General features: G+C 48.2%; 1 protein-coding gene across 1 annotated transcript in view; it reads left to right on the top strand.

Annotated features, from left to right (window-relative positions):
• LOC118698563 (ligand of Numb protein X 2-like) overlaps positions 1-25519 on the top strand; it is a 29983-nt gene extending 4464 nt beyond the window's left edge. The window contains exons 2-10 of the mRNA XM_036401941.2: positions 8165-8600; positions 11007-11233; positions 12523-12719; positions 13929-14294; positions 16203-16385; positions 17375-17549; positions 17719-17929; positions 22240-22398; positions 23218-25519. Coding sequence (XP_036257834.1) covers positions 8212-8600; positions 11007-11233; positions 12523-12719; positions 13929-14294; positions 16203-16385; positions 17375-17549; positions 17719-17929; positions 22240-22398; positions 23218-23353 — 2043 coding nt within the window. The 5' untranslated portion in view covers positions 8165-8211 and the 3' untranslated portion in view covers positions 23354-25519. The remainder of the gene's footprint in view (positions 1-8164; positions 8601-11006; positions 11234-12522; positions 12720-13928; positions 14295-16202; positions 16386-17374; positions 17550-17718; positions 17930-22239; positions 22399-23217) is intronic.
• The last annotated feature ends 503 nt before the right edge of the window (positions 25520-26022 follow it).

Below are 26022 nucleotides of genomic sequence, written 5' to 3'. Positions count from 1 at the left end.
CTTGGGCTGGAAAGTACTTTGCATAAAAAGCCCTCTTACCCCGTGAAAGGAAGTCTGAGCAGGGCAATGTGTCCTGCTGTCACCCTGCTGTCACCCTGCTGTCACCCTGCTGTCACCCATGGCATCGGGCACAGGAGCTGTTGGGAAAGAAGAGCCAGCCAGGGGAAATGTGCTGGACCCTCTGGAATGACTCTCAGCCATCCTGCCTTGGGTTTATTTTGTGGAGCTGAGATTGCAAGTGCCAAACTCTTGAAACAGAACATCATTTAAAAAAATAGTGCTACTGAAACTGGGACTTGGACCAGGTAATGAGGGGTTCTGTGCTTCTTTATCCTGCAGCAAAGCCCTAATCTGGTGCTTCTGATTTTAAAAACTGACTGTTGATAGGAAATATTTCATCTCCAGGTGCAAAACTGCTTTCATGCTGCTGGATTGCTTGTGGTAAAGTTTTGTAGAAAACAAGAGTTCCTTGTTTGTGTTTCAACGAACTTAGAAAATGAGTTATTTTGTGCTTAAGGCTGAGAGTAGCCAAGATTAATTTCTTTTAACTGAAATTAATTTTAAAGTAGCACTTTGATAGAATGTGATAAAGATTAAAGCTCTGTAGGAGTTTCTCACAAGACAGCAAGGCTTAGAGCTACAGAAATACCTTTTGTCTCCCAAAAGCAAGAGTCTCTCTCTTCCCGCCTCCTCCCTTCTCACATTACATTTAAATATCTCTGATGTGACCACCCTGGTGAGATTATTCAAACAGGGGCTTTAAAAACATCCAGTTAAATAAAATACAGTCTGCTTCTTCCCCTGTGTGCTTTGGAAGTGCTGTGCTGAAACAGAGCTCACAGATGGATGGTGGTGGGCAGTTTGCTCTCATCCCTCTCTGTAAAGAGGGAATGTGGAGGTAGGCACACAGACAGGGATGAGCCAACAACATCTGCTACTCATTTGTAGCCATTAGACACTGGATTTTTACCTCATGTTCCCAGGAGCAAGCAGAGCCCTTTGGAAAGTCAGTGTGCTCCCAGATATTCAGATGAACCCAAATCTTAACATCACATCTCCTAATCCCTCTTTGTTTGGTTTTGGGCTGCTTGTTTGAGTTGCAGGAGAAGCTTTGATTATTAATTACTGATTAAATTCTTAAATAATAGCACTGGGTTCTTTCTTTCTTTGTAGAAAGCTTCTCCCACAAACATCAAACTGATTTTTAGGGATAGAGTTGCAGATAGCTGCCAAATTGAAAATGTAGGTGAGGGTGGAGGTGGGAGTATTTAATTTCCTGGAGAGAGAAGATTACAGATACAATAGAAAAAAAATAAAGACAATCCACCCCTGTGGTGATAAAACTTCCATAGGAATATGTGAGTCAAATTCTGCAAAGAAGCAAATTGATTTAAGTGACTGAAGGATTCCTGTGAGCACAAAATGAGCAACATGGGTGTTTGTGTGGAAAGGAGGGTGGATATAGTGGAGGCATCTTGCAAGGGTGAGAGAGCAGGGAGAAACACATCAATAAAACAGCTTTTTCTGCAGCACTTGTCTTCAATCTGATGGCATTTAATGTATCCATTTAATGTATTTTTTCTGAGCACTATGTTAAAATAGTCACTGTTGGATCCCCTTTGGAAGAGGAGTGTAGGTGGAAAGCTTAATTCCTAAAGAAGGGAGGAGAGAGGAAATTTATTGGGTCTTGTTACCCAGATAATATTAACAGAATGATAACTCCAGAATCTCCTGCTCTGCAGAAAGAACTGGGATTAATTTTTAGATTACACTCATTTAACCCTGCTGCTTTACCACTCTGGGTCCTGTGGGACAGGTACTGTTCTGTGCAATCATTGACTGACAGAGAAGCAAATGTCCTGAGCATCTGGGAGGGAGAGAAATAAATTAGGAGTACCAACTTCTTAAGTTTTCATGTCAGCTTTTCATTCTGCTCAAATTAAAAGTGCTCACAATTTAAACTGTTGATTGCTAGCAAGATTTTTAAACTGAGTATTACAAATCTTTCCTTGTGTTGAACTTGCAGATACATGAACCAGACAGGTTTTTTTTATAAAAGTCTGGAAGATTTTTATAAAATTTGGAATTTTTAAAACCTGTCTGGAAGTGAGTTATGTTAAAAATGGAAATCCATCAATGCTGCAGAGCTGATCTGCACAAGTTGCTCAGCAGAAACCTCCTTGGGATTGTCCTGCTCTGCTCAAGCCTTTCAGCTCTTCTCTTGGGACAGGGTTTCCTGGGATGGGTTTGTTATCCTGGTCTAACAGGATAAGGATTCTGATTAGAATTAATGGAAATACAATTGGCTTTCTGTTTTCTGGTGGAGAAAACAGATACTTGCCCAGAAGCTGAGGCAGATAAAATACCAAATTGTTGAACGAGCACAGAAACACCAGGGAGTATAATACAACTTATTTTAACATTTATGATTAGAGAATGGGTATAAAAATGATGGGGACCATGGAAATTTAAATTTCCATTTTTCTTGATATTGATTACATTAAAGCAGCTTTGATTTAGAATTTCTGAGTCAAAATGTTCACACAAGTGCTGAGCAGTCACTCTTGGAGGTGGCTCATTAGAAATCCTGTGGCTTCAAGGCAAGCTCAATCACTGAAAGATTGCTTCTTATTTAGCTGCATAAATGCAGCATTTCCAGAATATTCCAGAAGATTTTTACATTCAGTGTCTGATCTTCAGCCATATCAGAAAATAATAAAGATAGTAGGAAATTGGATCAACACCTGAAACCATTCTTGGGTTTGGTGTTGTGGTTTTTTTGTAAAATTGACCTCCTTCAATATTGTTTATAAAAATCCTCTGCTATTTCAACACTTTTCTGTGCCACTGCTGTAAACTAAGGGTTGTGAAATGCTGTGGTAACCCACTGGAAGTGTTCAGTCAGGACTGGAGTGCCAGTCCTATAAACCTGTCTCATTTCATGAACCCTTCTTCACAGCAGTGATGAAATTCAGCAAAAGCCCCCCTGTTACAGAGCACATTTTCAATGCACGTTTCTGTCTCTGGAATGGAAAAAATGCCATTCTGTGAAACACAAAACTTCTTAACTGAGTGAAAACTGTTTGAAGAGCATTAAGGAAAAGCTCTGCCCCTTCTTCTCATGTTTTATTTCTAGAGGATTTGGTTTGCCCCATCAGAGTCCATCTGGAACTTGCTTTTAGGTTTGGTCAGTGCCCTCAGCCATCTTCATCCAGATTGTGGATGGCTTGTTTTGTCCAGCCCCCAAAAAATTAATTAATTGTTTAGCCTTTAGCTGGAATGTTGCAGTTCCAGTCTCCCAGGGAAATGTTGTTATAAATATAATAACTGACATAATTATTGCAGTGAAGTGTTACATGGCAGGAGATGTGGGGCACATGCCCCACAGTCCCCAAACCAGCTTTTATTTGGGTTTTCAGCCCAATATTTCTTTATCACCAGATCAGTGCTAACCTCCAGCTGCCCCAAAGCATAAGCCATGGCATTTCTAAAATATTTCCCATGGCACACCTTTCTTATAATATTGAGAACAAATTATTTGATTTTTTTTTAATTATTTCTTAACTTCAGCTGTTTGAGACATTCTCTAGTCACCCATATCCTTCAGGAAGAATTTTACATATCTGTTTTGTGTCCTTGCTGCAGACTGCTTGCGTGGTTGTGTGTTTTGCAATATGGAATGTGATCTGCTTACTCACCATATTTGTGGCTTTAGAAATCAGTTAGTTAATAGAAACAGCCTTGACTTTATTCTTTATTGTTTGGGTTGTTCTTCTTCCCTGGGAGTTTCCCATGTGACCTTAGATAGGTCCCTCAAGATCCTCTTCAGAGCCAGAACAAAGAGTTAAATTCCCAGGGGCTGCTGCCTCTGTGGGTCTGTCTTAGCCTCTGCTGAGGTAATTTCTCACTTTTTAAATGGGAATAGCAGCCCTGTAACCCCTCAAAGAAATGAAATTCAGGTGCCTACATTATGGCCAAAATTCACTTGTACCAAATGCTGGAATTATGTGAGCAGACAGGCTTGGCATGAACAGAACTTTAGTTTGTGCTCCACACCAAGAGTGGCAGAGTGAAATGGCCTGAAAGCAGAGCCAGAGCAGTGTTAGGGAATGCTGCTGATAAGCTGGGAGCTGGAATGCTGCTCTTGTGGAGCCAGGTACCACAGGCACAGCTCCTGCTCAGTCAGAGCCAGCACAAGTGGAGGCACGGGGTTGGGAAGATTTCTTAGATAATCACCCTTTCTTTAAAAGGCTTTATTTTTTTTTTTTTTTCTCTCCCAAGCTGTGAGTCATCAGTTCTATTTCCAAGTCTGGGCTGCTGGGCAGGGAATGAGCAGTTTGCCCACCAGGAATGGTGAATGGTGCCGGTGTGGTTCTTGGCAGACCCCTCCCAGAGCTGTTAACGGTGGTGTAGATGTGCAGGGGGGGCAGAGCTAAAACAAGAAGAGGCAATGTGCTATTATTGTCAGGAATAGTCTTGCTTTGGCAGGAATACAGATTAGACTACCTGATAAGTCATCATCTTTAAAAAAAAAAAGTCTAGTCTTTGAGTCAGTGTTACAGTACCAGGAATCCTACTAAAAAAATATTCCAACACTGGTTGGCTTGAAAAACAATTCTTTTTTGGTTTGTTTTAATACAGTAAAGATAAAGGTGATCCCAAAGGAATCCTTATGGGATAAGAAATTAGGAAATATAAAGGGATTTCTGCTGATCTATTTCCTTTAATTCTTTGTTAGGCATAGGGGTGTGGGGTGTGTTACTCTCCAAATAATTCTGACTCCAGAGGCATTTCTTGTGTTACCCTTTTAGAGCAGCACATGTCCGTGTCAGGCTTTAACAATTCCATGCAGTCAGTGTGGAGGAACTGGGGACCAAGCTGGGTCCTGATGTTGTGACTCCCTCATGATGTGGGTGAAAAGCCACAGAGAGATTCCAGAACTTTGGAGAAAGGCAGCAGCAGGGAAGATGCCACCCTTTGCTGGAGAGGGGAGAATGATGGAACAAAAAAAGCAACACGAGGATGGAGGGGTTGATTGGGCTTTGGAGGTTAGAATGAGGAGCTGAGGTTGGATTGCAAAGGACTGAATTTGTATCAGACTCCCCTCCAAAGCTGGAATCCTGTGGGCTCTCAGGACTGACTCCTGAGAGTGGCTCGTGGAAGCTGAGGGTGCCAGGCCTGTTATGATGAAACACTGAAACACTGATTTTCTACACACTTCAACTCTGCCTTGTTGGGCTGCAGCAACATCTGTGCTGCAGGAGATTTTAGCAGTTCTTCCCCTGCAGAAGCCCTGCTTAGTGCCTGAGTCCCTGAGCAAGGGAGGCTTGTTTGAGCCTGCTGCCCTCCCTGTGCTGCTCACTCAGCCCTGCCTTGCCCAAGGCTCTGGGCTGGCTTTCATCACAGAGGTGGCAGCCTTGGCTTCCCTGGTGTCTGCAGGAGTGTCCTCCTTGTTGAAGGGACAGTGGTGGAAAAGTAAAATTCACCTTTCAATGAAATCTTCACCCCTTGTTTTCAAGGATCTAGGAGTGAGACAGCAGATCAGCTTGGAGCAGCAAAATTTTGGTGACACTTTTATCTTCCACAAGTTATTACTCAGAAATTGCTCATCAATGGGATTCATCTTGGGTAACCTTTAGACACAGAGCAGAGAATTAATTTGATAAATAATCTGAAAACCCCCCCAGTAAAAGTAGTTTATCAGCAAAATTACTGTGAGGTTTGTTTTTGCTAAGAAAGTGGATTTGTTTCATCACCTGCCAAAGTTTTATGCAAATAGTCCAACCCGAAGCACAAGTATTTCTGATTGGTACTGTTTGCTTTGGAAGCTCCTTGGTTCATTACCTGGTGCTGCTGAGCTGATTGATTAGAATTGAGGAGATATGAAGTGATGCTCTGATGTTGAAATGTTCCTTTTGCACCTGTAAGGTCATTCAAGATCAGCTGAAGGCTGGCAAAAAGGCCAATAAGGCAAACAGAACCTGCCTGTTTCAGGTGGAGGCAAGCACCAAAAGCAGGCAGATTTCTGAGAGAGGAGCCATGGACACAGCAGCTTCCATTTCCATGGGTGCTGTCTGAGAGAGGAGCCATGGACACAGCAGCTTCCATTTCCATGGGTGCTGAGAGAGGAGGGCAGGGACACAGCAGCTTCCATTTCCATGGGTGCTGAGAGAGGAGGGCAGGGACACAGCAGCTTCCATTTCCATGGGTGCTGAGAGAGGAGGCCATGGACACAGCAGCTTCCATTTCTATGGGTGCTGTCTGAGAGAGGAGGGCAGGGACACAGCAGCTTCCATTTCCATGGGTGCTGTCTGAGAGAGGAGGGCAGGGACACAGCAGCTTCCATTTCCATGGGTGCTGTCTGAGAGAGGAACCATGGACACAGCAGCTTCCATTTCCGTGGGTGCTGTCTGGGAGCTGTGCCTTGTTTTGGGAGTCAGCCATGCAGGGGTTAAGGAGGGAATGCAGACAGAGGAGTCAGGGATGTTCACCCAGCCTGAGTGCTTCCCTCCAGGGGAAGATGCTTTCTTGGCACTGCAGCAGGGGAGAGCAGCAAATAACTCCTGTTGTACCCACCTGGAACTGTGACAGTGATGTTTTAATCTTTTGAAGTGAACATGTTCCTGTGGCTGGGTAAGAATTTGCCTGTGAAGTGGCTGATTCTGTTGGTGATACATTCTTCCTTTAATTAAGTAGCTGACTTACCTTGACAATTAATTGGAGTGATGCATGATTTTTATTAGAAACCCATGACTAATTTTTTCTTGCCGTTCCTGCTATTTTATTGTTCTTGTCTCCCCTCCTCCCAAGTTCTGCTGTGTGCCAGCCGTGTCCTCCAGGCACTGGTGCAGACCAGTGTTCCCTCTTGCTTACCTGCTCCAGATAAAGTCATTGTTTTCAGGTATTTTCCACATCATCTTTCAGAAATTTTCCATTTCATCACAGTTTTGCAATTTTTTTTTGTTTTCAGAGTCTGGGATTCTTTACTTAAAAAAACCCCACCAAAGCACAAACTCCTCAAAACATGACCACAACACCCCCCACTGTGTAATGTAGTTTGCTTCCTTTAATACCACATTTCCTACTTCATTAAAATAACTGCCAGGTTAAAAAAATCCTCCCTGCAGCCATCCCTGTGCCTGTAATCTGCTAGGAAACTCAAGTGAATTTTATATTTAATTACAACAGGCAAGATTCAAAATGGATGTGACTGAAGACATTTCTGTTAAAATGAGAGCAGCAGCTACAAGGACTCAGTTTGTCCCTTGTCCTGCTCTCCCTGGCTGAAAGGACCTCAATCCTCTCTCTAACCTTGCAACAAATGATGTGGACTATTCTTTACGTTTTTTCCACTTAGGAAGCTTTAGTCTTTTTATAGGAAATTTGTTTCCATGGGGGAACTTAGGCATGGATGAGTGGGGAACAATGCATTGTTTGTTAAAACAATTTTTTTTTTAAGGGAGTGGGCTTGAAAGGAAGGAAATGTGGTTTAGATTTAAGTTTCTTTTGAAATTTAGTCCTCTTCTTTTGCCTCATCCTCCCCACCCCCCAAAATACAAAACAGTAATCTTAACAACCAGAACTGCTTTTAACCCCCTGTGCTCTCAGAGGCGTATCCATGTCCTCAGTGGCCACACCAGGTGCCAATATTCAAATCTGAGCACCTGTTGGTTTGACCATAGCATCCCAAAAAACTCACTTCCTTTTCAAACCAGGGTATCCCCAAATTGGCTTTTCACCACACGTCCTTAAAAGATTTGGTATAATCTGGAAAGCCAGAGGAAGTTTAAAAATCACTGTCTTGTGTATCCTTCCTTTCCCTTCCCTTCCCTCTCTGGGTTGTTCTCCATCAAGAACATGCAAGTTTTTGTCTCAGCTTTTCTAATCCCTGTGTTTATTTAGTCTGTGTCTGGTGTGTGTGTGTGTATAAAGTTTAAGCCTCAGTTTATCCACGTGCCTAAACCTTGTGCTGAGTGAGGTCCTTGCATCCTCTGCTCCCTGGGCTGCTCATTCACAGGGTGGTTCTGGAAGGAAGAACCCTGTGGGGGTCAGGGGGGTGCAGGCTCTGGGGGAGGAAGCTCAAGGCAGGAATAGAGTTGAATTTTCAGTGGGCTGCCTTTAAAGCAGTGTTGGCTGGAAATGTCTCTCTGTCCCTTCCCTACAGGAGTGTGGCAGAGCTGTGTGTGACAGTCTCCTCCCGGTGCTGCTGCCATGGCTGATCCCGTCCCCGAGGAGAGCGTGTCCCACGTCCCCGAGCTGTGCTGTGAGTGTGGCCAGGCCCACCCCTTGCTGGACAATCACCTGTACAACTTCCAGGACGAGGTGGACGATGAGCTCATCTGCCACATCTGCCTGCAGCCCCTGCTGCAGCCCATGGACACGCCCTGTGGGCACACCTACTGCTTCAAGTGCCTGGAGAACTTCATGCAGGAGTACAGCTTCTGCCCCATGGACCGCAGGAAGCTCTCCTTCCAGCAGTGCCACAAGTCCAGCCTGCTGGTGAGGAACCTGCTGGATAAGCTGGTTGTGCTGTGTCCTTTCAAGGCTGAGTGCCAGCAGACCATGCAGCGCTGTGAGCTGGAGGCTCACCTGCAGAACAGGTGCATTCCCCTTTCCATCCTGCTATTGCCAGGCTGCTGTGCTGCTTAGCAGAGCCCTCTGCTCCCAGAGCAGCTCCCTAAACTGGGGCAAGGTGGGACACCAGAGAAGGCAGGGTGAGGCTGCAGAGGTGGGTGGGTGAGGACAGTGTAATTGTGTGTGTGCTCTGAGCTGCTCACCTTCAGCCTGTCTGCAGACGCTAAACCTGTCAAACACCCAGACATCTGTGGGTCCTGAACTGGGCTGCCAGCTCTGGAGTTGGTACAAACAAACAAGCTCTTCTTGTTTCCCTTGTGCAGAGAAGAAAGGCACAAAGTCAAGGCTCTGAAAGCAAGGGATTGTGCAGTGCTGCCAGTTTAATTGGTCCAATTAAGATGTGCAGTAAGTCTTTGATTCAAATAGTGCAAGTCCCTCCAAGCTGCACATTATGCACTTGCTGAAACACCTACTTATAATCCCATTATTTTCTCTCATTCTTCTGCTGAGAAAGAGAAGCAAATGAAAATTACTGGTTTTTTCTGTTCCTCCTTTGTAGGGGAAGGGAGACTTTTTGGTGCTTCCCTGCTGGCTGAGCTGTTGGCAGGCAGGACATTGTCACTTTAAAAGGAGTGCAGGTGACAGAGCTCTTGCCGTGGTGCGTGGAGAACCCTTGTTCCTACCTGGTTAATGATTTGCAGGGAGGGGAGCTAAGTGCAAGCCCTGCTGCAGGTGGAACAGAGCTTCCTTGGCAGGGTGCATTTGTCAGCAATGGGAAATGCCACGGGCTTGTTTCATTCAGCTGTGTTGTAGTTTGTTGCGGCAATGCCATATTTTAAAAATAAACCAACCAGGGAGCAGGTACACTTAGGATACCTTTGCAGCTCCAGCCAAGGATGGACCCTTGTGTTATCATTGTCCCCATGAGCTGAGAGCTTGTGTTAGAGCCAGGGGAGGGATGGAAGTGCTTGGGTGCCCCTTTCCCTTCAGTGAAAGTTTATAATCTCCTTTTTCTTGAGCAGCCCTTTGTCCTGGCTGCTCCAGCTGGGGCCATGGCTCGCACCAGGGCTGGGCCTTCCTCTGCTCTGCAAATCTGCCCTGCTATCAGTAAACTCCTGTCACTGTGTAATCCCTCTGGCACAGCAGTTACACAGAGGGGAGGGAGAGAGGCACCTCAAACGTTTACATTAGAGACCTGCCTGGAAACTGTATCATTCTCCTATATATTCCACAGTTCTTTGTAGCTTTCTTGGGGACAGAGTAGTCCAAGATTCGAGGCTATTTCACCTGGGCTGTGGGTGCAAGTGGATCATCAGACTAAAAAATAAGGAGGAAAAAAAAACAGATAAGAAAATTGCACTGGGATTTGGGTGTTCTCTTGTTTTAAGGGAGATTAACTGATAGGAGAAGATTTAAGGAAATAAGAAGCACATAGTAACTTATTTTCTTGGGGGATTTTCCGGCCTTTGCAAATTGAATTTGTGTTTTGGTATCTTAAGAGGGACATGTGCACAAGAGGATCACTCAGCTTCTGTCATTAAGTGCAGGGTTATTTTACTGCTTGGAGAATAAATGAGCAGGAACAAACCAGAGGAAGTAATACTGGGATGAGATTCTTTAGCCAGAGTGTAAATAGTTCAGTTTAATTTGAAAAGTGACTCTGGTAAACACCCAATACTACTCATGTCTCTGAAAGTGATGCTTTTGCATTTATCACCTCCTCACCTTTTTTAGAAATACTTGTGATAAAAGAGCTGTTCTTGCTCACCCAATAGTGCTGAGACAGGCTGCTGATGTATCTGCATCCAATTACATCCCAGTTCTGGCACCTCTGACCTCTGGGGAGCAGTCAGTGGGATCAGGGATTCAACTACTCCCATTCTGGTGGAGCCATCACCTGCATGGCCTGGGAGTGCACCAGGTCCAGGATCAGGTCTCATTCCACAACAGAAAATGCCCAATCCTCCCTTGCTGCTCTTGTGTGTAGCTGGTGTGTTAAAACAAAGCCTAATTCAAAGCTGAGCTTGAAACCTGAGCCACTTTCTTTGTATCAAGGTACAGTTCATGGTGATCTCTACAACGTCAGAGCTCAGTATTTGCTTATATTTAAGAGGGATTGTTTTCTTTATGGATTGTTTGCCAGGTAAATATTTAGCAAAGGAGACTCCTGTTTCTATTACATTCTTATTTTTCAAATAATTTGCTTAATAATTTGAAAAGTGGTGAAATAACAAGCCACTGCACTTAAGCTGATACTCGTAGAAGTAGAAACTGAAGGTCAAGGTTTCTCAGTTTTATCATCTGAGGAACCAGGACTGCACTGGTGAGATCTGGAAGCAGCTTCTTCCCACAGGTTTGTCAGAGCTTTCATGTGCTGGGTCACCTGCCCAGGCAGAGACAGTCACTGACAGTCCCTGCCAATCTCTCTCCAGGTGTCCTGGGTTTAAGAAATACAAATCTGAGCTCCAGCGGAAAAGGAACCCCATTTCCAAAGGGAAGGAAGAGCTTCCTGCCAAGGGGGACACAAATACACCCAAGGATCCAGAGCTCCCAAGTGGAGGCTCCTCACTTGTGGCAGAAAGCTCTGGAGCTGCTGTGGTGTCACTGGGGACTGCAGAGCCTGGACTGGTTAATCCAGCTTTTGAGGAGACTGAAGAAGGTGAGAGTTTGGTACAGAAGTGGAATTATGTATTTACCTTTCATGATATACCAATGAGGCAATTATCTCAGAAAATTCCATTTTTAAGTGCCCCAGCACTGTCAGGCATCCCTAATGCTACTCAGCCATTAGGAGTCATCAGAGGCATCTCTTCCTTCAGCAGAAGGGAGATGCATTCACGTGCAGCATCAGGGGTGGCAGAGTCTGCTCACAGGCACAAAACTGTACAAAACCATTTGGAGAAACCCTGTGAGACTGCAGTGAGTACTTGCAGCATTCTGTGGAGAAACAAAGGCAGTCCCTGTCAGTGTGAACGTGGAGCACTTAAAGCCCTTGCAGAAGCCAGATAATTAGTAACTAGGAAGTGTTCCAGGTTCTTGTTAATCTTGTTAGGAAAGTTAAATATACAGTCAGTTTCCTGGAGTGGTCAGTACCTCCCTCCTGGTGTTTTTGTAGCATAAGTTAGGTTTTGATTAACAGGCAGCTCTGGAAGCCTTGCAGATCAAATCAGCATCTCCACTTCAGTGTAGCAGCCTTGTCTCAGCTTGGTAGGAGGCAGCAGCGTGGAGACCTCAGTGCCTTGTCTCAGAGTTAGGCTCAGCTTCAGCCCCTGTGCCTGGGACAGAGGTAACTCACAGGTCAGTTCAGTTCCCTGTTGGCCTTTTCCCAAAGCACACCTGGAGCAGGTTTTGCATCCCTGGTGTGGCACCTGCCCTTCACCCTGTGCTGGGCCTGTGTGAGTGTCCCCATGCTGGGAGGTCTCAGCCCACTTGCTTACAGCAACTTTCATCTTCAAAGTGCAGCCTTGCTTCATCTCCATGCTGTGAAACACCAAACATTCCTCCTGGTCTGCAGGGGGGATGGGAAAAGGGGAGCAAAGGAAATTAGAGGAAGGAAGTTGCAGAGCAGTAATTACAGCTGGGTAGTCCCTTTCCCTCATGGGCATCATGGAAACTGGAATTTATTATGTGTGTGCTTCTAGCAGGCCAGCTATCACAGGAGAAAAACAAATCTCTAAATATAGCCAAACCATACTGAATGCCTTGTAATAAATCCCAAGCAACAACAATAAAGAGTTTGAATTCACCAAAAGCTAGGAGAAAATGGGAAAAATTCTGGAGAAACTTTAAAGAAACAGAGGGATTCTAAGCTTTTTATGTGACCTTAGGTCTCCTAATAGCTGCTTTCCCTCCAGATGTTCCAGAGTGAACACAACCTGAATCTTGAGGTGCTGTGAAAAGGAAATTTCTCTTAATGTGTTGTTTTTTCTCTTCAATTTCCACAACCAGACCTTCCTCAGAGAAGCAGTCTTGTGGCTGAAACTACCACCATCGAAATCCACCGGGAAGACCCAGAGGAAGAGCTGGGGATGAGGATAGTTGGGGGTAAGGACACCCCCCTGGGGAACATCGTTGTTCAGGAAGTGCTGAGGGACTCTGTGATTGCTGCTGATGGAAGAATTGCTCCTGGAGACCACATCCTTGAGGTAGGGAAACCCCCCTGGTGGCCCCATTGCTTCCCTTGGCTGGGGGAGGAGAGGGCCTGGAAAAACTGGGAGATCTCTGCAGCTGAGGGTTTTAGAGCACTGCTCAGACCTCTGTGTCAGCAGCACTGTGTGTCTGCTGGGGCTCAGGAGCACTGCTGGCATTCCTTCCAGTCAGACTCATATTTCTCTTGCATATTTGACAGCTTTTTGAAATGTAGGCTGTTTTGGACAAAGTAAAAGATTGCTCCCTGATAAATTTCACACAGCAGCCCCATTTCTCTGCTCTAGTTAGGAAGTCTCATAATTGCTTGCTGCACTGTGTTGCTTAAGCTGCATATTCTCTGTGGGCAGGTCCAGGGTGAGAGCTGCTGACTGGCAGTGAGTGTCAGCTCCAGAATGAGTAAATGCAGAGCTCCAGCCCCAGCCTGACCCACAGCCAGGGCACTGCCCACACTGGCAGGGCTGTGTGGCCCTGGGTGACCCAGGTGACACCTTGTACACATGGTGACAGCTGTTAGCACCTCCAGCCATGGCTGCCCAGTCATCTGCCAAGCCATAAATCCCCATTGTCCCATGGGATTGGGCATCAGGAAGGGCTGGCAGCTCCCACCCAAGTGGCTGATGAGATCTCTGAGTTGGTTTCTCAGGCAGACCAATGGAGTGACTCCTGTTGTACCCAGTTGGATTGTCCATGCCTCAGTCTCAGCAAATAGGGCAGGACCCACATTTAGGAGCACTATTGACATCCTAAAAGACTGCACAGACTCTGATGTGACAACAGGAAAGGCAAAACGTTGCCTTCTCAGAGTCACCCTGGTAATTGCATAATTAAGTGGATGATTCCAGAAGCTTGTAGACTATGGACCACTCAAAAGTGGAGATTTGTGTCTTCTCCAAGCCTGTAGTGAATGCTGGAAATTAAGGCAAAGCAGATCTGCATTTACATGGCATGGAAGGAATGACTGAACATTTTTAGGTTTGTTAGCTGTGTGGGTTGTCCTGTCTTGTTCCTGTCCTCAGTTGTTCACCAATTACAGTCTAATTCCATCAGCTTTTTTCATTCTTTTTTAGAAAACTTTGCTCCCTAATCAGAGTCCCAGATTGCACAGGGAGTTTTCCATCCTGCCCCAGCCTGGCCGTGCCCCACACTGTGGACAGCCCCTAATTAATGTGGGCTCTGATTAGTGAGTGCTTTGTTTGTCTTTGTAGGTGAATGGCGTCAACATCAGCAGCGTGACTCACTGCCAGGCTGTCTCCTTCCTGCGCCACCCAGGGCCTGTTCTGCACCTCATGGTCCTGCAGGAGAAGGGCTTTTCCAACAGGACTGCCCAGCAGGATTGCAGTTCCAGCAGCAGGGAAGTGATCCACGTCACCTTGGTGAAGAGAGACCGATCCGAGCCCCTGGGAATCAAACTGATCAGGAAGACGGACGAGGCTGGGATTTTTATTCTGGATCTCTTAGAGGGGGGCTTGGCAGCCAAGAATGGGAAGCTGAGTCGGAATGACAGAGTCCTTTCAATAAATGGGCAGGATTTGAGGCAAGGAACTCCTGAGGCTGCTGCCCAGATCATCCAGGTGAGTTCAGACATGGAAATGGCTGTGAGTGGCTGCTGGCAGGGCTCCTGTTCTCAGCCAGGGCTAGCAGAACACACCAGGACAGGCTGCATTCCCCCAAATCTCTGTCATGGAAAGTGACTCCCCTCTGGATGTGTGGGCAGCACCACTTCCAAATGCAGATAAACACCAAGAGTGGGAATCTGTGGTGAGTCAGCCCTGACAGGTCTGAGGGGAAGCAGTGCCTCATGGCACAGGAGTTCACCTGAGGAGAGTGCAGCTCCTGTGTGGTGTTTGCAGCCTCTCACTCAGCCTTGCACAGGAAATGTTGGGATGCACAGGGTGGATTCATGCAGCAGACGGGGGGGGATCAGGACAGCCTCTTGTGCTTCCAACAGTCACACTGAAGGTGCTGGCTGGGAGATGGGATGGGCTGGCAGCACAGACAGAGCCCTTTGGACTGATTTGAAGCCCTTTCTCCCCATTTTATCTGTATTTGTGAAGAGAGACTGGAAAACATGGGGCACCTCAGGGTGAAAGCATTCCAAGGTACTGAATGGGTAGAAGAGGGGTGGTCTTTCCCTGTGGAATGTGCTCCTGTTGCAGCATGCCAGAGGTTTTGGTGGAAGGAGTGGGCAAGGAATTCTAGTTAAAGGATTAAGGACTGCTGCATGTGCAGCAGATATCACCCAGATCAGTTTAAATTCTTTATCTCCCCAGGCGAGTGCCTCCAGTTTGTGTTTTTATCTACAGATCCTGACACAATGCTCCTCATCCCATTCTGTTTATATCCCAGAAAGGATGTGAGGTCAGCAGGAGGGAGAGGCAGCTCTCCTCACAGTTATCAGAGGAGCACAGTGCCATGGGAGAAAGAGCACAGTTCCAGCACTGAGCTCCTTTTCCATGTTGTGCTTCTGTTCTGGGGCCTCTTAGAATTTGTTTGCATCCCACAAGTGCTGCTGCATTCCTGTTGCAATGTGCACACACAACTCCCATATGAGGAACTCTTTTGATCCCACTGGAACCAGCAACCAAAGTCCCAGAACTGGCTTCATGAGGTTTGGGGGTTGAATCTCTTTGGAAGTGACATCTGTGTAAAACTGTGACAGTTTCCAAACATGATTTGTTCCTCTGAGGACTAATTGAAATCCTTGCTTAAATGTAATTTAAAAAATCCCTTTTCCAAGGCCAGGGAATTCTCTCTGGCACCAGGGCAGCAGGGTCCTGTGGCAAGGAGTGAGAGCAGCAGCTGCATTTCTGCCATGCAGGGCAGGAAACAGCCGAGTGAGCACTGGGCCCTCCCCAGTGAGTCCCTCACAATGAGGTTCTGTCAGGTGATCTGAAGGAACAAACCCAGTGGGGGCAGCAGGAACAATGGGAGCACTTCCCCTGCAGCCCTGCCAAGGCCAGACAAGCAGCTGGTGCAGTGTTTAACCAGAGGTACCCTGGGGAAAAAATGGATGGGAGATGGTGAACAATAGATGGACAAAGCTGGGAGGGAAAGAGCTTTAACAACTTCCTGTGCAATAAAAGCATCCAGTGCTTGTCGTGGTCACTGTGTGGAGCAGCCAGGGTTCCAGCTCTGGTCACTGTGGCACAACACAAGATGCTATTTTAGTTGTTTGTAGCAAAGTGCAGGAATTAATCATCCACCTTCTCTTGTTTGGCATTTGTGGGGGAGGGAGGCACGAGTGAAGCCTGTCTCTACTCCTGTTCCTTCTGACTCATGTTTGCTAACTCCCTTTTTCTTTTTCCAATCACATTCCCTGGCTCATCACAAAAGACTTTCCATCACATTGAGGACCTGGTGGGGAGCCTCTGTAGGAACTGATGCCAGCCCTTCTCTCTCCCCAAGGCAATGAGGGCTGTCCCTCATTTCTAACCCATTTCTCTGTCTTTTTAATTTCCACTCCTCGTTTCTCTGGGCAGACCACGGAATCCAGAGTGAACTTTGTGATCCTGAGGCAGTCTGGGCTGCAGCTGGGGGAGCCAGGGGAGGATGGCAGCACCTCCAACAGCAGCAGCAGCAGCAGCAGCAATGGGGGCAGCCCTGTGCACCACCGGAGGCGACCAGACCAGAGCCACTACAGGAGAAAATCCACCTACCAGAAGGTGGGGCTGGGAAATGAGGCCAAGGTGCTGCTTGTTCCTGGTTTAACAAATGCATTGTGTTGTTCTGGGATGGTGTTTTGTCACAGAAGGCTGATCAGCAGCTCCATTTCTGCTTGGGCAGGTTTGGGGCTTTTGCTACTGAAAAACTGCTTTGTCATCTATAGGGAAACTAATTTGAAGGGGAAAAGGTGACAAAATTTCTTCAGTGTTGATGCAGAGCTGGTGTTTAGTCATTTGAAAGGGCAGTAAGGAATTTGCCATCCATGAGATACGTTGGGATTTGCTTCTTGACATCCCTCGAGCCTGCACACTGAGGGTGCTGCAGTGACACCCAGCTGAGCTGCTGTGGGGCCAGAGCCCTTTATGGTCCAGGAGAAGAGTCCCCAGGTGGCCCCGTGGTGCTGCTGTGACTGCAGAGGGGCTCTGCCACCCCTGGGGGCACAACAAACAGCAGCAGCAATGAACCCAGAGATAACCTGTGTGCAGAACTTCCATCTGAGTGACAAACCTGCTGCAGCTGCTCAGAGTGCTGTGTTTCAGTGTCCCTGGAGCTCAGGGAGTTCCTGCCCTGTGTGGCTGGAGTGTTGTTCCTGCATTTAAATCCCTGAGTAGCATTTACACCCTGTTGTACAGCCTGTGCTCTAATGTGTGCCTTCACTGCAGCCTAGACATTCAATCAGGGAGAGCTTCACTGCTTGGCATGAGCAGCCCTGTATGAGCTCATGGCTTCTTCCTCAGTGCAAAATTCCCCTCCTCAGAGGGAGCATCTCCCTGCAGCAAATGGATTTGGGATCATTAGGACAGCACGGAGGGTTCACCTTAGAAATGCTGCTCTGTTTTCCCACCCACAGCAGGGACATGGGAAGCTGACTTTGCCCTCCAGCAACATTGCTGGAATGCTCTGGGTGATGGAGACAAATGGTGCTGTCTTCCAGAGCTGGGCTTCTCCTGTTAAATGAAGTGCATTTTGTGCTGTCATTGCTTTGTAGGATTTGCCTCAGGGATATGTAAGTCATGAGAAGACAGTTGCAATAAAAAAGGAGCCAAAGGAATCTTTGGGAATCACAATTGGAGGTGGAAGGGATAACAAGAACAAGCTCCCTATCTATGTGACCAGTGTGCAGCCCATTGGATGCCTCTTCAGGGATGGCAGAATCAAGAGAGGTAAGGGAGGCTCTCAGAGCCTTTCTCCTTTAGGAACTGTGGGGTATTTTCAAAGGAATCTGGACTTGGACCCTGAGAGAGGCTGGAAAAGGGCTCCCATGACACCTTGAGGCTGAAATGGGCTCCATAGCCCAAGGTCTGTAACAATCCCCTTTTATTTCATCAACAGGGGATGTCCTTCTGAGCATCAATGGCATCGATTTGACTCACCTGAACTACTATGAAGCTGTCTCAGCTCTGAAATCCAATGCAGCTTCCCACTCAGTCACACTGAAAGCCTTGGAAATCCTGTCCCTGAACTCCCCAGAGCCAGCCCTGGACATCAGGGAGCAGGGGTTCAGCTGGTCTCCCCTCTGGATCACATGGCTTGGATTGCCCAGGTATGTGTGTCAGGGACTGGATGGAGAGCTGGTAATTACAGGGTTGACTTTCACTCAAACACTAGAAATTAATTACTTTGTTGATGAACTTGGCAGCATTCCTGGTATTCCCATTTAGCTGAAAGGCAGTGGAAAGCCTCATTTGCCAATGAGATCATAGAATAATGAGTACATCAGGAAATTCCACTGTTTTTCTGGAGTGACATCATTCCCACACTCCTGTTGGACAGTAACCGTGCTTTAGAGGCCCTGAAAGCCCCTTTTTAAAGAGAAGTAGTCAATGTTAGATACAGTCCTTGCTAAAGTACTGACTGAAATCCCTCTGGGGCTCTTTCTGCATCCCCCAAATGAGCCAAGAGACACCTGGGCTGTCTGGGAGTTTCTAATCTGATCATCTCACTTAGGGGCAGACATTCTTTCAGTCTAACTCTTCTTGGCTGTTGTAACTGTGTCATCTTCAGCATGAAGCAGAAATGATTCTGCACAGTTGAGTTTTCCTGCTGCCAAGCTTTACAGCACAGGTTTGAACCTGGTAAGTTCCAAGAGAAGTTTGAATTTCCCTCTCCTTCCTGGAGGGGTGAACCTCTGGCTCCCTCCCTTTAGCAGTTACATCAAAACACTGTGAAAAGCAGAGTCAGTTGTCATCCCAGCTGACTGCAGGAGCATCTGCAGGTGGAACAGAAAGCCAAACCTGCTGTGGGAAGCTTGGATCATTTACAGCCTGGTTCTTTGAGACACCTAAGGAAGAACCACTCACAAAGCCTCTGTTGTGTTACTCAGCAGCCTGGAAAGAAACGTTCAACAAACCAGCCCAAGGAAAGGGAGCTTTTGTGTCTCCTGTACCTGACCTGTGCTCACACCTCCTCCCACCCCCTCTGCTGCCCCAGGCATTGGCCTGGCTGCTCCAGGCAGGTCTGGTGTGAGCTGGCCCTGAGCTGCACCTGGAGAGCCCAAAGCAGGGCACAAACCCTCAGCTGCTGCTGCAGTGAACTACAGCAAGGCAAAGCCTGCCTGGGCTTCTTTCCTTCCTTTGCCAGTTTTTCTGGCTGTCAGGTGACTTGCAGCCTCCCCATGCTCTGTGCAGGGACTGGAGTCTTCTCTGCCCCTGGGTCTCCTGCCTTCATTTCAGGGCTGTCCTGACATCACCTGCATTTCATGCATTGCTGGGAACTCCTTTGCTGCTGCTATTGATGTTCTCCCTTCTTTTGACTCCTGAAGCAAGAAGTGATTCCAGATTCTTTTACTCCAGCCTGAATTCTGCCCTTGGAATGTGTCTGCAGTTCTGGCTGTGAGGGTTGGTAGGGGGCACACAGCAAGGTTACTTATAGGTTATAACAGCAAGGTTATTTCACTTTGGGATCTGACAGAACCTTCCTCCTGTTTCCAGCACTAGAAAGGGCTGGAATTCCTGTGCTTCCTCCCTGCTTCTCCCACCTGCTCCCAGTGAGGCCTGGTGGCCTCTGGCTGGTCACCCACCTGGTGTTTGTCACCTGGGCATGTTCAGGGTGCTCTGGCACCTCAGGGAGGTGCAGCTGCAGTGAGATCCCAGTGCCATCACTGCTGTGGGGCGGTTCCATTGCAGAGAGCTCCTGTCCCACCCGCACTGGTTTCCTTTGCACAGGAGCAAACCCCCAGAGCTGCAGGGGAATGCCCATTGCCCTGTGGCCCTGACAGACCCCGTGTGCACCACACTGGCACAGAAACCCCCAGAAGTGTGCCCAGACTGGAGCCAGCACCAGCTGTTCCACTGGCATCTGCTCCTGGTGGCTGCCCTAGCCCCAGTGTTGGTGTGTCCTGCAGGGTGAAAGCTCAAAGCTAATTGCATGTGCAGTTTTGGGTTTGTTCAGCTTTTTTTCCCTCAGTTATTCCTCTGCTCCAGCAGAAATATCCCTTTCCTTTTAGAGGAGTGTATTTGTTTCTAGTTTGAACCCAGACTTGCTGCTGAAAGGTGTGAGTTGAAACGAGTGCTCAGGGCTAGGGAAGTGAATTTGGTCCTTGCAACACTTGAGCCCACAGTGTTTCATTCAGGCTTTGATTCTTGTACCCGTGATTTCTGTTTCTGTCAAACAGAAACCTTGGTTTCTTCCTAGCATTGTGTTAAATGCACACCAGTCACTGCCAGTATAAAATACCATCTCAAAAGCTGGTTTGGACTGGGCCCGTGCTCTAATCCAGCACACCCTGGATCCCAAAGGTACCAGAAAACAAAAATTTAGCTTGATTATCTTTTCTCTCTAAAACCTTTGTTTCTTGAAAGCACAGTGCACTGTGTGGCTCCTGGAGAAGCATTTTCCTGCCTCCCTCTTCCCTGGGCTTTATGTGACTCCAGCCTGACTCTTCCCACAGGAACCATGTGGAGCTCCCAGTCCCACCCCTGCAGCTCAGAACTGCCAGCTCAGCAGCGTGCTTGGCACCGTGCACCCTGCACCTCGACCTTCCCTAAACTCTCCAATTCTTTTCCCACAGTCATTTTTGATTGTGGTAAATTAAAGTTTTTCTTCCTAGAACCCCTTTTTAATATGGAAAACGGATTCCTAGCAAACAGCCCTTTCCAGCTCCTGGAGGAACGTGCCTGATGTTTGTATTTATGCTCTGTGCTGACGTAGCCACTGTTGCTCTCGGGGCTATTCATTTGCAAAAGCTGCCACAGCCATGGCTCAGAGCTGTGTTTTTGCACTTGTGTGGTACCGGTGGAAGGAAAGCACGGAGGAATCAGTAAGCTCCAGCTGGGTCTCCTGGTGTTTATGTGTGAAAAACTCCTACAAAAGTAAATTACAGTTTGAAAGTAGATAATTGGATCTTTCTCCTGGTGAGAATTTAACTGGGAAGGCTTTTGAAATCTGAAACTCCTCAGCAAAGTGCTCAAGCAAAGCCCTTGAGGCAAAAACGTTTATTAGGAAAAGTTTAGCTGCTGGAATAGCTCAGCGGGTGATGATGAGCAGCAGTTTCACAGCTCGGGTGCCAGGACCCGGCCTGAGCTGGAGGCAGCCTGGGAGCCCAGGAGAGCTCCTGCCACACCCTGTGTCCCCTCCTGGGGCTCTGTGCCACCAGCCCAGGCAGCGCCCCGGCCCCCGAGGACACAAACCTCAGCGGCTGGAATGCAGAGCCAGGAGCTCTCACCGAGGAGCCCAACAGCAGAATGGACAGCCTGGATCCTGCAGGAATGGACAGCCTGGATCCTGCAGGAATGAACAGCCTGGATCCTGCAGGAAAACCCTCCCTGCTCTCCCCTGGCAGCTGCTGCACCTCACATCTGCTGCCAGTGATGCTGAAAGCCTCCCTTGTGCCAGTGCAGTGCACAGAGGGGATAAAAGCCCTCCCTTGTGCCAATGCAGTGCACAGAGGGGATAAATCCCTCCCTTGTGCCAGTGCAGTGCACAGAGGGGATAAAATCCCTCCCTTGTGGCAGTGCAGTGCACAGAGAGGATAAAATCCCTCCCTTGTGCCAATGCAGTGCACAGAGGGGATAAAATCCCTCCCTTGTGCCAGTGCAGTGCACAGAGAGGATAAAATCCCTCCCTTGTGCCAATGCAGTGCACAGAGGGGATAAAATCCCTCCCTTGTGCCAGTGCAGTGCACAGAGAGGATAAAATCCCTCCCTTGTGCCAATGCAGTGCACAGAGGGGATAAAATCCCTCCCTTGTGCCAATGCAGTGCACAGAGGGGATAAAATCCCTCCCTTGTGCCAGTGCAGTGCACAGAGGGGATAAAAGCCCTCCCTTGTGCCAGTGCAGTGCACAGAGGGGATAAAATCCCTCCCTTGTGCCAGTGCAGTGCACAGAGGGGATAAAAGCCCTCCCTTGTGCCAGTGCAGTGCACAGAGAGGATAAAATCCCTCCCTTGTGCCAATGCAGTGCACAGAGGGGATAAAATCCCTCCCTTGTGCCAATGCAGTGCACAGAGGGGATAAAATCCCTCCCTTGTGGCAGTGCAGTGCACAGAGAGGATAAAATCCCTCCACTCTCATCACCTGCATGGGTGTAGCTGCTGCTCACTGTTCATTTGGGTTTGTCTCTGGTGCTGAGGGTGTTCATTAGCAGAATTCATGAAGTTATTCAGGAGTCTTGCAGACCCCAAACCCCTTTAGAGCTGGCTGATTTCCTCTTAGCTCTTAAACCAATACTCTGCAAAGATTTCTAAAGGCCTGGGATCGTCCCATTTGAGAATTAACCCTCAGGCACACCTTGCAAAGGAGTGTCCCAAATCCTAAAACCCAGGAAAATGAGGCTGTTCATAGCTGTGCTTTCAATGAGGGAAAACAAATTCCTCCTCAGGCAATTTTCCTCAGAACCTCTCTGTTTTTGACACAGCTACCTTCACTTCTGTCAAGATATTGTCCTCAGTAAAGGAAACCTGGAAAGTTGGGGCTTTAGCATCGTGGGAGGCTTTGAGGAAAGCAAAGGAAACCAACCCTTCTTCATCAAAACCATCGTGCCAGGCACTCCCGCGTTCCGGGACAGGAAACTCAAGTAGGTGTGAGGGACCCGGGAACCGTCCCCACCCCAGGGCTGGGGGGTTCCAGGCTCTGAGCCTTGGAAGAGCTCAGCTCCAGCCAATGACCCTGCACAGTTTGAAAGTTTCTATTGTTGCCACGCTTGTAACAAACGTGGCCTGCGTTAAGCAGTTTTGGTTTCTCCATAAAGGTGCAAGGAAAAGGAATTTTCAGCCCTTTAAAACCTAACTGTGAAGGGTTTAATTTAGTAATTAGGTAAAAGTAAAAAGGGGATGTTTGAGATGAATCTTGGAGGTTCCAGCCTATAAAACCTCTTGAATTAGGAAAAGCATCCCCAGAGAAGCAGCAAAAGCTCTCCTGTGCAGGAACCTTAACCCGAGCTTTGCTGGGGTGGGTGTTGGTGAGAGATCCCAGGGGAGGAGCAGGGTGGGGCTGCCAGGGACAGAGGGAGGGGACACAGCCGGGCGCAGGGAGCTGGGCTTCGCTCCAGAGCTGAGGGGGGAGCCCTGGGCTCAGCCTGGTGGAGCGGGGACAGGGCTGTGGGGGCTCAGCCCTTGCACCCCAGAAGGGGCTGGGTGTGCCAGAGGGGGCAGGGCCCTCTCCCAGCTCCGGTGGTGGCAGTTCAGGAGCTGCAGGACTGACCTGGGCCAGCAGGGTTTGACCAGCACAGCTCCTCCCCTGCTGCCTGACCCTCACTGCTGTCACCCAAGCATCAACAGTGTTCTCCTTTTCCCTGCCCTATGGCTCAAGGGAAATGTTCTCTCAAGGAGGAGTTGATGGTTTGGCTCAGGGTTGGTACTGACCCCAGTCCTCACTGGATGCTGTCTCTGGGCAGGTGTGGAGATGAAATCGTGGCAGTGAATGGAGTGCCAGCAATAGGAATGAGCAACTCAGAATTAATCCCAATGCTGAAGGAGCAGAGGAACAAAGTCACCCTGACCGTGGTGTCCTGGCCAGGGAGCCTGGTGTGACAGCTCCAGCAAAGCCCCAACACTTCAGGTATCCAACAGCAGCTGGGCAGCAGCCAGGCCACAGCTGCAGGAAACAGGGACTGCCCCACTGCATTGCCATGGAAAACTCGTTGCTTCCTTTCTATGGAAAACATTTTACCAACAAATCTGGATGCTGAATTCAAAGTAAGGGTTAACCCAAGAGTTGTTGAGCTGCTCAGGCTCATGAAAGCTCCTTAGGATTGGTGGAGCACAGAAAGCTCTTCCCAGTGTTTCTCCACAACCTGCCCTGGAGGCTGCTGAGGCTTGCCTTGATTTTAGGGCTCTGCTTTCCCTTGAGTATTTGAACAGGTTAAAACAGAGGCTTCTAGAAGCAGCTACTGGATCTGTAAGGATGGGGACCCGATTTAGGCATTTCTATCAGGATTTCCCAGTCCTCATTTTTAGGTGTCAGTAACCCAAGGGATGATTTAACTCATGAAAAGCCCACAGTAGCTCAGAGCTGCTGGGGCAGCCTGGTGGAGCTTTGTTACCTGCAGGAGGGTCCTGGCACAAATCCCAGTTCAGGATCCTGCCAACTCCACTGACTGACTGCAAAGGGACAATTTCAACAACTTAAAGAACCACTCTCAAAGGCATCAGCGAGAGGGGTTTCATTGAAATATGATGTTGCAAAATGTCACTTTATCGAAGGTCAAGGGTAAGATTCACTTATTGCACACGGGTTTCCCTGGTTTCAGGATTGATAAAAGCAGCTTTTCCCAGAAGGGAACGGGCTGGTGTCAGACAGCCCTGGCCCAGCCTGATGCCTGTCTTATTTTTATGTTGCCAGTGCTGAAGGGCAGAGTTCAGGCAGGGGCAGAAGCACCTGTACTGCCAGGTGAGATTTCTCCTGCAGTTCCCTTCATGTCCCTCTTGCAGCTGGAGCAAAAAATCAACTTATGGGATCAGGGGAAGCTCAATGGATCTTGGCTGCAGGAAAAGTCACCTCCAGAAGGAGACTGTGCCCAGCCTGGCTTCAGTTCAAACCCACTGTGCAGGTAAAATTTACAGTTGAAGAACTGAAGCCCAGGCAGGGTGCTTTGACCTCTGACACTGTGAAAGTTCCTACCTGCAAACTCCACCTGAAGCAATTCCCTTTTTTAGCAGTTTAATGAGCAATAGAGATGATGGGTTTTTCTCAAACCAGCTTGCACTGAGAGATCTTTGCTCCTGTGCTGCACCGTTTGCAGGAGCAGCTTTGTAAGAATCCAAGGAGTCTGTCCCCTGTCCAAATGCTGCCTGGAATGAATGTTTAATTCATTGGAATGAATGTTTAATTCCTTGTAGCAGCCCTGCAGGGAAGAGCCCAGGCCTGGCTGAAGCTTCTCCTGGGCTGGCAATTTGTCATTTGCTGTCCCTGGGCCTTGTTCACACGCGGTGACTTCACCTCCTCTGCTGGGAGCTGCAGGCAGGGACAGCAGGGCCTGTCCCAGAGCCCAGGACACTGCAGGACCCTCAGCTCACCCTGTCCCAGAGCCCAGGACACTGCAGGACCCTCAGCTCACCCTGTCCCCGAGCCCAGGACACTGCAGGACCCTCAGCTCATGGTGCCAGCAGCCCAGGACACTGCAGGACCCTCAGCTCCATGCTGGCAGCAGCCCAGGACACTGCAGGACCCTCAGCTCACCCTGTCCCAGAGCCCAGGACACTGCAGGAGCCTCAGCTCACCCTGGCAGCAGCCCTGGCTGGGCTGAGAACACCTCTGGGCACTCTGGCAGCACAGCTGGGGCTACCTGGCCTCCAGGGCTGTTGTTCTACTGGGCAATGCTGAGAGCAGAATAATCCACAAAGAAAACTCATCACTGACCTCGCTGGGACACAAAAACATGAAGCAATTTTTTATCTCTTTCCAATCAATGTGCAGAATCTGTGCCTGGAACAGTGAACACTGATGTGGACAGAGAGAGGGTGGTTCCCACTGCCTGCCCCAAAGGTGGGGAAGGGGCAGCAGGGAGGAGCTGCTGGGCTGGCAGTGGAGGGAGGAGGAGGCTGCAGAACCATTTTTACTCCATCTCCTTTCAAGGTGCCTTCAACTTCACCAAAATGTCCTCATAATTTAAATTTTGTTTCCAAAAATCAGCTTGTTAATAGATGTTGAGTTTGTTTTGATGCTTTTATAAATTATTGTAATATTGCTGAAAAATATGCATTAGGTGTGGTTTTTACTCTTTCTTTCCATGTAGTAACTAATGCCCCCAGAACAGCTCACTCAGCAAGACTGCTGCAAAAAGTGACCCTGTGGCAGGAAACAGTGTCATTGTCTTTGCTTCTCCCAGGAAAGGAGCTGGACTCTCCTGAAATACACTGTGGCTGGGAAAAATCCCTCAACAACAGAAAACCCCACATCCCAACACCGCTGAACCTGCAGCAGCTTCCTGCTGCTGAGTACAGATTTCCAACACCCCACCTGTACATTTCCCTGATAGTAAAGGCACTTTACCTCTATTTAATGAAAAGAAACCAATTTAAAACTACTTACCTCAAATCCACAGCTGCTCCTGGCCCCAAAAACCTCCCCATTTGTGAATATTCTGTGACCTGGTCCAGCCCATTGCAATACCACAGGAGGAGGGGCAGCCCTGACTGACTCCATGCTGGATTCCCCATGCCAGTCCCCCAGCCCCACCGGGTGCAGACTGGCTGTGATC

Source organism: Molothrus ater, chromosome 14 (genome assembly GCF_012460135.2).
Source record: "Molothrus ater isolate BHLD 08-10-18 breed brown headed cowbird chromosome 14, BPBGC_Mater_1.1, whole genome shotgun sequence".
Classification (NCBI taxonomy): domain Eukaryota; kingdom Metazoa; phylum Chordata; class Aves; order Passeriformes; family Icteridae; genus Molothrus; species Molothrus ater.
Note: the sequence above shows the minus strand (reverse complement) of the source record. Positions and strands in the feature narration are given on the sequence as shown.